The 10,979-nt window shown below is 48.2% G+C and overlaps 1 protein-coding gene across 1 annotated transcript in view; it reads left to right on the top strand.

Annotated features, from left to right (window-relative positions):
* Positions 1-214: 214 nt before the first annotated feature.
* Positions 215-10,979, top strand: part of LOC104276236 (immunoglobulin-like and fibronectin type III domain-containing protein 1) — a gene marked incomplete at both ends in the record, with an annotated part of 16,654 nt that continues 5,889 nt past the window's right edge. Inside the window, 8 exons of the mRNA XM_009872472.1 lie at positions 215-354; positions 610-709; positions 1,573-1,620; positions 1,739-1,784; positions 2,549-2,723; positions 3,312-3,425; positions 4,357-4,528; positions 5,112-5,384. Of these exons, the coding sequence (XP_009870774.1) occupies positions 215-354; positions 610-709; positions 1,573-1,620; positions 1,739-1,784; positions 2,549-2,723; positions 3,312-3,425; positions 4,357-4,528; positions 5,112-5,384 (1,068 nt within the window). The remainder of the gene's footprint in view (positions 355-609; positions 710-1,572; positions 1,621-1,738; positions 1,785-2,548; positions 2,724-3,311; positions 3,426-4,356; positions 4,529-5,111; positions 5,385-10,979) is intronic.

Raw genomic sequence — 10,979 nt, forward strand, 5'->3', positions numbered from 1 at the left:
ATAACTCTTTGCTGTTTGTCCTCATCTCGTAGAACGGCCTAAGCTGGAAGGGACCTCAGAGATCATTTTAACCCAGCCTCCCTGCCGCCAGGGATGCCACCTCTCGACTAGATCAGGCAACACATGGGGACCGAACGGGAATCGAACCCGTGACCTTAGCATTGTTAGCGCTTAAGTCTGTCTTAAATAACTGGTTTCTTGCCTCTTTTCAAAGGTAAAAATGCCATTTTCAGAGCTGTGGTCAAAGGCGTCCCAAGCCCTGACGTGAAATGGACACGTGCGCAAGGAGGAATGGATGATCCTGCCAGATATGAAACATTCTTCAATAACGTTACGAATGAATTCATCCTGCAGGTAAATATAAACTATTTCTGAGAGGACTCACAGAACAGAGAGACCAATGGAAAGGGAAAACCTGCAGTGGGCTGACAGGGCTGTCACCACATCTGAGATAATGAAAAGATCAGCAAACAAAGCTTTTTCGAGTTGTTCTGGGAACAGAAGAAAGATCTGAGATGTCATTGAGAAGCCACTTCATTAGAAGCTGAGGGTGTGCGAACTGAACCATGGCACATCGCTGTGAGCTCTTACTCTGTTCTTCTTTTTAAGATAAACAAAATCACCGCCAATGACAGTGATTTGTACCGTTGCACCGCGGTGAACGAATATGGGGAGGCTACATGCACTGCTGGCCTCAGGGTCATACAAGGTAGGATTGACCAGTCCTGTGATCCCAGATAATTCGCTTTGCTGTCCTCTGCGGGTGGGTGCCCAGAGCATTGTCTAAATATCTGTGGTGTGAAGGTCTGTTTTCCCCCTCTCTTGAGGACTGGAGGTCCCTCCACTTTGGTGGCTCCATGACAGAATGAGCTTGAAGGCAAGAGAGAAGAAAGTGCTGTTGTGGTCACTGCGCTGGACTGTGGTCAGACGCTCTGGCTTTAGTTGACTCAGTCTGTTCTTTATGATGTTGACTGTTGGAGTTGATGATCTTAGAGGTCTTTTCCAACCTCCATGATTCTATGGTTAACAAATCAGTGTTTTGGGAGGGATCCACCCCGCTTCACTTCAGGTGTCTGGGGTGTCCACTTGACCTAGTGCCCTGCTTCCCTTTAGAGGCAGTGGAGAGAAATGGGCAGTTTGTGAGTAAAACATAACTGACCTGTTCTCAGAACCTGCTTGAGCAGGAGGTGGCCTATGTTGGAAGCACCCATTTCACCTCTCTGCCTGTCAAGTAAGTTTAGAAGGCAACGGCCTGCATTTGGCCACACGATCCTTGCACCTTGGCTGCCCGTCTCTACATGATGTTAATATTTTCCATAGGCTTCATGGGGCAGAAGTGGTCTTCTCCATTGTGTAGAGTATCCCCTAAGCACAGAGTTGATTTCAATAGAAATATTGCATTTATAGGTGGAGATTACTTGGAGTCGATGTCGGATTGACAAGGAAATCCAAGCTAGGATTTCCTGTTGCACTGGTAACAGACAGAGGGGGTTTATAGTTCATTGCTTTACTGGTGTTAGTCTGAATCTTATCTTGTGCACCTTACGGTTTGTTTTTCCTCTCTTTTCTCAGTTGGCTTTAAGAGGAAAGCAAAATATGTTCCTGTTCATCCTGCTGATGGTAAGTTATAGATATATAAAATATTTCAATTATGCATATTTTACATTATCTTATTTGAGGGGATATATTTTAAAGTGTTTGGTATCCGAGTGTTTTTTCTTTCCCTCCCCATTAATAGAGTTGAGGAAGCAGCTTCAGGACTCCAGGAAGATGCTGAGGAAGCGGTAAGCCTCCGTAATGAGGGCCATTGTCACACTTCCTAGATGTTTCTCGGTGACAGGGGACAACTTCATAGATCTTCAAATGTTTCCAGAGTTGCTGGGACACTCAGTGTGGAGAGCTGTAACAGAACAGTTTGCCACTGTCTGTGAGGCTGACAGAAACACAAGGTACCAACGTCTTTCTGAGGCATGTGTCCTTGTGCACCACAAGTTTTTGACTTAAAGGATCTGTTTCTCTGCTTTCCCGTTTTTTGCTCACGAGTAACCTCCTGGCTAAGGGGCAGGTCTTTGTGTCACGATCATTCGAGCTAATCAGGGACTGAGCCCTGGCTCTTGGGCCAGCTGCACAAACCTCAGAAATCCCTTCGCTTCCCAGGTGGGAACCCCCAAAGACTGCCTGGTGGGAATGATCTCTGGCCAGTGCAAAATCCTGAACTGTGCTGAGAAATTACCTGGGAGGGTGCAAGTTGGCCTGGGCCAAACTGTGCCAGTGGCTCTGCTGGTAATTGAACAATTTGGATAACTGCATTGCAGTCTTGTCCAACATAGCCCAGGGCAAGACTGTTCCCCAGCAGCATTTAATTTGTAGTATAGATGCAGAAAACCTGTTCTGGAGGAGTCTCGTTCTTTCTTGTCTACATCTACAGGGCCAAGTGAACTGCAGAAATGATGGAGAGAGAGATGAACGAGGATTAAGTATAGAAAAAACGAGACAACTTGTTGTCTGTCAAAATGTCTCAGACTTTTTTTTTCCCTCTGGTTCTAAGGGACCCAACACCAAAACCGAAACCTTTGGATAAAGAAGCCGTCTGGCAACTGTTGCTGCATGCAGATAGGAGAGATTATGAAAAGATCTGTTTGAAATACGGAATTGTTGACTTCCGTGGGATGCTGAGAAGGCTGCAGGAGATGAGGAAGAATGCAGAGAATGAACAGGAAGAGGTAAAATAAACTGCAATCACTGAAAGCACTCGTTTTTAACAAACTGCAGAGTCCTGTAGTTCCTCAGGAGCTTCTAAAAACAGGCTAAACCTTCCCAAATTGCTTTGTTAGATGAAAAAAGTACTGTATGGCAGAGAATGGCCTATGGCAAGGTTTTAAAAAGTCCTACTTCTATACTCCCACAGAAGAAAATGCTGTTGACTTTTTTTGAAGTTCAGTTCCTAAATTTTAGGAGAGGCTGACTATAGGCTAATGCTTTTATTAAACCACGTGGTTAAAATCCATTTTCAGTTGCCTCTTATGAGTTTTTTGGACCACAAATTGAAAAGTTCTATGCCTGAGAGTCAATTATATACATATAGAAACATGGATGAATCGTGTATGAATGACCAAGAGGTAACATGGAAAATATAATTTGCCCACAGGAGGAAACTGTGGACACTTAGAGATATTTCTTCTATACACATGAAGTTAGGGGTGGCTCTTTTCTATGCAGATAAGAAGTAGATTTCACATTAGTTCAACAGCTTAAGAGCTTTTGTCATGACAACCTTATCGTTAACTGGGTTCTTGCATCTTTCTTTGCAGTTGATACATAGTATCAGAAACTTCCAACACATCAAAGTCAACAAGGAGGGGAAAGCTACCTTCAGCCTGGACATGGATCTGAAAAATACTAACAGCAAAGTTTATCTGCTTAAGGTGAGGGGGCAGCGTGGGTTGGCCAGCTCATAACAGCCACTGAAATATTCTACATAAAATACTTGATCTTCTGGGCAGTAGCTGAGAGCAAATAATCTTTTTGATGTTGTCTGTCCGTTGCAGAATCCTTGATTGGTTAGGGAAAAAAGTTGGGGTCCAGGTAGTCTTTGACTTTTCCTGGTAAGAGGAAATTCTAACCACGTCTTTCAGGCTGTAGAAATTCTGCAGTCTTGCATAAGAAAAATAGGCTGATTTTATTTACTTTCTTGGATGTGTTATTCCCCTATAATTCACTCCTGTGAAAAAAGTTCTCAAGGAAGTAAAACATCCCACGTAGTTGTGTACTAATTCTGCTGTGGTTCCCGGGTGATCAGTGCTGTGGGTGTTTGTCTGGAAGATGCACTTCAGTCAAACTGCAGTTGGTGGCTTTAATACATCAGAAATCAAAAGTCATTGAAAAGGAGGTCAGACTGGCTCTGTGAACTTCCGAATCACACTCATGGCGTGAAGTCTGGGCAGCCACAACACGCAGGAGGTAACCCGAGTGTGTTAACGATAGGAAAGCAATGAACTCGCCTGCTTATCCATCTGTGAGGATACTAAAATCTAAGCAAAGCACGTACGTCGTCTTCAAAGTTACAGTGACAGTGTATTAGTTAAGCTTCAAAACCTTATATGAGCTGGCCATGTACTATTCTTTCGCTGAGTTTGAGTCTGATGCTCTGATCTTACTTATTATCTGTGTGTTACATGAGCAATGAGCCCTGTCCACTTCGAGCTGTCTGCTCCAAGTAGTTAATTCCACATAGACCTCTTTATTCTTTCTCGTTTGCATCGATAAAGTGCTCATAGCACAGGTGTGGCCTCATCTGTTTGAAATGCCGTGCACTCATCGTGCATCGCCCTTAAGATGGGTTCTTTCTCTTCCTAGGATGGCGAGAGGCTGATGTATGGGACGGGGGATGAATACAGAAAGCACTGCCTGAGGCGAGTTGGAAAGAAGTACACTTTCATTGTCAACGATGTGCAGCCAGAAGATGCAGGCGTGTATCAAGTCAGAGTGGAGGACGTCCCTGTTTTCTCAACCGAACTGGATGCTGAATGTGAGGAATTAAGTTAAATATATGTGCTGTGTAACAGTAATGAGAAATTATTTTTTTGCTGGAGAATTTTATCGAGGGGCATATGCAAAGCTTCGCGGTAAAACCTGGTAACTGCAGTAGGCTGTGTCACCAAATATGACACAGGAAGAAGAGCAGGAGGGTGATGATGTGATGTGGGTGTTGTGTTTGTCGGCCAAAGGACTGGGTTTAAGTATCCGTTTGGGTCTGACTTCTGGGATGACAGTGAGCAGATTCCCTAGTTTACCCCATGCTATAGTTTTCCTTTTGTAAGCTTTGAATAATAACTACCAACTTGATGCAAGTGTCATGCTGCTGAAATGTATTAATGACTACAGCTTCTCAGCACATCACAGTCATGTGTGGTATAAATGTCTCAGAAGATAAAAAAAATCTACTCTCCAGTGTTTCTGTCCTGTAGAATTGGGCACAAGAGGACATTGCAATTTTTCCCTTCTCTTAAACCAGTGCTCACAGACATGGCAAGTTCCTGCAACAAGATTTTCTCAGGAGACAGAAATAGCTCTCGGTTTCCTTTCTATAGCTTTTGATTTTTCCATTGCAGCCATCCCTGTGAGATTTGAGCAGCCGCTCCGTGACATGCGCTGCCCTGAGGAAGAGGACGCTGTCTTTGAGTGCACCCTACGCACACCCTGCCACGACGCCGTGTGGCTGCACAAAACCCACCCCCTCGAGGCGAGCGAGAAGCACCAGATCTCCGTATCGCCTGACGGTCTCACCCATCGGCTGATTATTAAAAACGTTGTGCCCTCTGACAATGGCATGTACACGCTCGACACCGGTCTCTGCTCCGCAAATGCCTGGCTTATTGTAGAACGTAAGTGACCCTGGGTAGTTGTTTTTTTTAACAAGCATGTTCCCACTAAAAATAATTGTCTTTTTAACCAAGAAATGTAAAATTATGTCTGAATGTGACACTGAATAAAAGAATCAGGATTTGAACTGAATTTAAATTTATATAAATATATTAATTCTCTCTGACCTAGAATGAAATCATAACAAATGCTAACACGTTTGCTTTGGTTGTTGATGAGTACATGACCTATCGATTGTTCTTTTTCCCCTCTCTTTTCCTGTAAATTGTATCAACTCCAATCAATACATCTGCAATACAGATGCCAAAGGGAAGAGGAGCAAGATTGAAGGAGGTGAAGGAGGTGAAAGAGAGAAATCTGGGTGGCTGAAAGAAACATTGCCAGATAGAGACAGGGCTAAGAAACTTCGACGTGGAGAATATGATGGTGATGAAGATCATCTTATGGACACTGGTGTGGAAAAAGATGGCTGGTACAGAAATGGTCAAGGAGGCAGTCAAGGCCACTCTGTTGATGTTGATGGAAGCCACGGGTTTTTGGGAAAAGATGGGCTGCGCAAAGCCCACGGAAATGAAAGGATGGGCTTTGGGCAATTTTCTGGAGCAGACCTAGGTGGAGACTCGGTGGCGGGTGATGGCAGTAGCTTTGGATTAAAAGGTTTAGGAGGTAAAAGTGGATTAAGACCTTTCCATGGCAAGGATTCTGTAACAGGCAGAGCAGATGCTGGTGGTGGATCAGGAGGAGGAGCAGGTGAATGGCATTCTGTGGGTGGCAGGGACAGCAGTGTGCTGGATGCTGGTAACCTTGACATGGATGCTGGAGAAGGTGTGGCCTCTCAGCATGACAAGAGTGGTAAATTAGGTGATGCTAGTTACAGAGGTGGCTTTGGGGGTGCTGCTGATGGAAGTTCTGTGTTAGACGGACTCAATTCTGATTCAACCGGAGTAGGAGATGGTAAGGGTCATCTCTTCGGTAGGACTGGTCCAGGTACTGGAGCTAGAAACGCTGCAGGTGCCGAGGTTGCAGGAGGAATGGGGTCCCTCTATGGCAAGGACGGGCTCCTGACGGCAGGTGACATGAATGGAGCAGATATAACCAGAGAAGGACATACCGGGACACCCTATGGCAAGGATGGCCTGGCTAGTGGTCATGGAGGTCAGGCAGGAAGGTCTGGCTTGATGTATGGCCCAGGTGGTCTTCCAGGTGGAGACGTGGCTATATCTGGTGCAGGAGGCAGTGCTGTAGGGGAAATGGAGGCTTTGTATGGTCCGGATGGCCAGCTGTTGGGAGCAGGTGTTGGTGGTACTGGTGTAGCCGGTGCCGGGGCAATAGGGTCTCCCTATGGGAAGGATGGTCTTCCAGTTGGTGCTGGTGCTGGCGTAGGTGGTGCAGGGGGATTTGGGTCTCCCTATGGAAGGGATGGTCTCCCAGCTGGGGTTGGTTTTGGTGGTGCTGGTGTAGGTGGTGCAGGGGAATTTGGGGCACCCTATGGAAAGGATGGTGTTCCAGGTGGGGCTGGTTTTGGTGGTGCTGGTGCAGGGGCATTTGGATCTCCTTATGGAAAGGATGGTGTTCCAGGTGGAGGTGGCATCGGTGGTGCTGGTGCAGGGGGACTCGGGTCTCCCTGTGGAAGGGATGGTCTCCCAACTGGGGCTGGTTTTGGTGGGGTTGGTATGGGGGGACTTGGAGGTCCTTATGGAAAGGATGGTCTCCCAGCTGGCACAGGTGTTAGTGGTGCTGGTGTAGGGGGAGTAGGATCTCCCTATGGAAGGGATGGTCTCCCAGCTGGAGCTGGTATTGGTGGTGCCGGTGTATCAGGTGTAGGGAGCAATGGTTTGTTCTATGGAAAGGATGGTCTCCCAGTTGGAGCAGGTGTTGGTAGTGCTGGTGCAGGGGAGCTTGGAACTCCTTATGGAAAAGATGGTCTCCCAGCTGGGGCTGGTGTCGGTGGAGCTGGTGCAGGGGGATTTGGGGCTCCCTATGGAAAGGATGGTTTTCCAGCTGGAGCTGGTGTTGGTGGAACTGGTGCAGTGGGATTTGGGTCAGCATATGGGAAGGATGGTCTCCCAGCTGGAGCAGGCATTGGTGGTGCTGGCGTAGCTGGTGCGGGAGGATTTGGGGCTCCTTATGGAAAAGATGGTTTTCCAACTGGAGCTGGTGTTGATGGTGCTGCTGTAGCTGGTGCAGGGGGATTTGGGGCTCCTTATGGCAAGGATGGTTTTCCAGCTGGTGCTGGCGTTGGTGGTGCTGGTGTAGCTGGTGCAGGGGGAGTTGGCTCTCCCTATGGAAAGGATGGTTTTCCAGCTGGAGCTGGCATTGCTGGTGCTGGTGTAGCTGGTGCAGGGGGAGTTGGCTCTCCCTATGGAAAGGATGGTTTTCCAGCTGGTGCTGGTGGTGGTGGTGCTGGTGTAGCTGGTGCAGGGGGAGTTGGCTCTCCCTATGGAAAGGATGGTTTTCCAGCTGGTGCTGGTGGTGGTGGTGCTGGTGTAGCTGGTGCAGGGGGAGTTGGCTCTCCCTATGGAAAGGATGGTTTTCCAGCTGGTGCTGGTGGTGGTGGTGCTGGTGTAGCTGGTGCAGGGGGAGTTGGCTCTCCCTATGGAAAGGATGGTTTTCCAGCTGGTGCTGGTGGTGGTGGTGCTGGTGTAGCTGGTGCAGGGGGAGTTGGCTCTCCCTATGGAAAGGATGGTTTTCCAGCTGGTGCTGGTGTTGGTGGTGCTGGTGTAGCTGGTGCAGGGGGAGTTGGCTCTCCCTATGGAAAGGATGGTTTTCCAGCTGGAGCTGGCATTGCTGGTGCTGGTGTAGCTGGTGCGGGGGGAGTTGGCTCTCCCTATGGAAAGGATGGTTTTCCAGCTGGAGCTGGCATTGCTGGTGCTGGTGTAGCTGGTGCGGGGGGAGTGGGTTTTGGGTCTCTATATGGAAAGGATGGTCTTCCAGCTGGTGCAGGTGCTGGTGTAGCTGGTGCTGGTGGAGTTGGATCTCCCTATGGAAGGGATGGTCTCCCAGCTGGAGCTGCCATCAGTGGTGGTGGTGCTGGTCAAGGGGGAGTTGGGTCTGTGTATGGAAAGGATGGTCTCCCAGCTGGGGTTGGCACTGGTGCTGCTGGTGTAGCTGGTGCAGGGGGAGTTGGAGCATTTTATGGAAAGGATGGTGTTCCATCTGGGGCTGGGTTTGGTGGTGCTGGTGCAGGGGGAGCTGGGTCTCCCTACAGAAAGGATGGTTTCCCAGCTGGAGATGGCATTGGTGGTGCTGCTGCTGCAGGGGAACTTGGAAGCCCTTATGGAAAGGGTGGTCTCCCAGTTGGTGCTGGTGTAGCTGGTGTAGGAGGAGTTGAGTCTGCATATGGAAAGGATGGCCTCCCTGCTGCACCTGGCCTTGGCGGTGCTGGCGGTGCTGGTGCAGGGGCATTTGGGGCTCCTTATGGAAAGGATGGCCTCCCAGCTGGTGCAGGTGTTGGAGGTGTAGCTGGTGTAGGAGGAGTTGGGTCTGCGTATGGGAAGGACGGCCTCCCAGCTGGATCTGGCGTTGGTGGTGCTGGCCAAGGGGCAGTTGGGTCTTCATATGGGAAGGATGGTCTCCCAGTGGGTGCAGGCGTTGGTGATGCTGGAGTAGGTGGAGTTGGATCTCCCTATGGAAAGGACGGGCTCCCAGCTGGGGCTGGTGCTGGTGGTGCTGGTGCAGCTGGTGTAGGTGGAGTCGGATCTCCCTATGGAAAGGACGGGCTCCCAGCTGGAGCTGGTGCTGGTGGTGCTGGTGCAGCTGGTGTAGGTGGAGTTGGATCTCCCTATGGAAAGGATGGCCTCCCAGTTGGAGCTGGTGCTGGTGGTGCTGGTGTAACTGGTGCAGGGAGCAATGGTTTGTTCTATGGAAAGGATGGTCTTCCAGTAGGAATAGGAATGGGAACTGGAGCTGGTGCTGGTGCAGGGGGATTTGGGGCTGCTTATGGAAAGGATGGACTCCCAGCTGGGACTGGTGCTGGTGTAGCTGGTGGAAGGGGCGTTGGTTCTTTTTATGGAAGGGATGGTCTCCCATCTGGGGCTGGGGCAGGAGCTGCTCCTTTCCCTTTTGGAGGTGAAGAAGTCATGGGAATTCACCATGGCAGGGATGCTATGCTCACCGGAGCTCGAGGCTATGTAGGTGGAGCTGGAGGAGGTGGCTTTTCCTCAGAAAGCGGTGGTGTTGGTGGCTCTGCGGTATGGGGGGCTGGGTCTCCGTATGGCAAGGATGGTGGGTCAGCTGGAGCCAGGCCTGGCGTGGATGGTGTTGGCAGGATGAGAGGTCAGGAAAGAGAGTTACAGTCAGGCCGTGGTAAAGGAGGTGTGGTAGGCGCTGTTGGAGAAGGTGGTCAACACGGGCTGGATTCACGTCCTGGGAAATCTACTGGAGGTGAAAGAGGACGGGGCACTGCTGGTGATTCCAGAGAGTCAGGGAACAAAGGTTCATCTGACAACGGAGATTCATTTTCAGGTCAAGGAGATGCAAGTGGGAAGGGCAGAGATTTAGGGCAGCTGGGCTCTCTTTCTGGCAAAAATTCTGCCTTTGGAGGGGCAGGAAGTCAATCCCATAACAGATCAGGCCTTGGGAGGAGTTCCGGTGGTTTGGGTCAAGGTTCATTGGATCATGATCAGATGTCAGATCTTTATGGTGGACTTCCTTCAACAAACCAGAAAAAACAGGAACCCGACCTTGATATTAACCCCAGTGATTTATTGAAGAGCGTGGAAAGGTTGGAGAACAGAAGACGTTATTGCCTAGATGATTTGAAAGGTACGTGATCAATCGGTGGCTTCTGTGTTGCTGATCTTTGTGTTTTGGTTCTGACATTCCTAATCCTGGAGAGAAATGGAATCTTATGGTTTAGACGACTGTAGCTATGTGCAGGAATTTGGTTATAACATGATCCTTTCCTACTTCTAATTCCATTCCTAATTCTACCACTGATTTGCTGTTTGACCTTACACGATTTGCTCGGATCAAGCTGCCTTAAAAGTCTAAATGATCTTTGTTTAAATGGTCATTCAAATAGATGATCATTCAAATAAATAAATGATCATTCAAATAAATAAATTTATTCAAATAAATGATTCAGAGACACATGGAACAGACTACTTCCTATGTAGTGTCAAGGAATCTGGCCATGGCTCTTTGATATTGTTCCAGTTTAAAACATTATTTTGCTTTATTTGTTCTAACGTCTAGAGCAAAATTTGTGTTTTTTCCAAGTTCTGGGAGCAAACCTCTGCCTGTTTATGTTGGATTAATCTGCACATTGGGCCTAATGTAAAGAACTAGTTTCTCTTGTAACATCAGAAATAATGTGTTACCTATAGTAAAAGGAGAGTAACGTGCATGTAGCCATTTGAATAAGAACAGAGGCTACACTAGCAAGCCGATAATGTGAAAACTTTAGAAATGAGAAAGTTCAAATGTGTAACTGAAGGAGGATATTTGCCTGATGGAACTGCTGACAGAAATTATCAAGGCAGATGAGACATAAATGTAAGTAAGGAAGTTAAAATCAACACAGCTGGAGTTAATGGGGGAGGTGGGGTGTTGATTAGCGAGGGGGTGAGGATATTAGTGGAGAAAAACTTGGGAAG

The sequence above is a fragment of the Apaloderma vittatum genome, unplaced genomic scaffold (assembly GCF_000703405.1).
Source record: "Apaloderma vittatum isolate BGI_N311 unplaced genomic scaffold, ASM70340v1 scaffold5927, whole genome shotgun sequence".
Taxonomy (NCBI): domain Eukaryota; kingdom Metazoa; phylum Chordata; class Aves; order Trogoniformes; family Trogonidae; genus Apaloderma; species Apaloderma vittatum.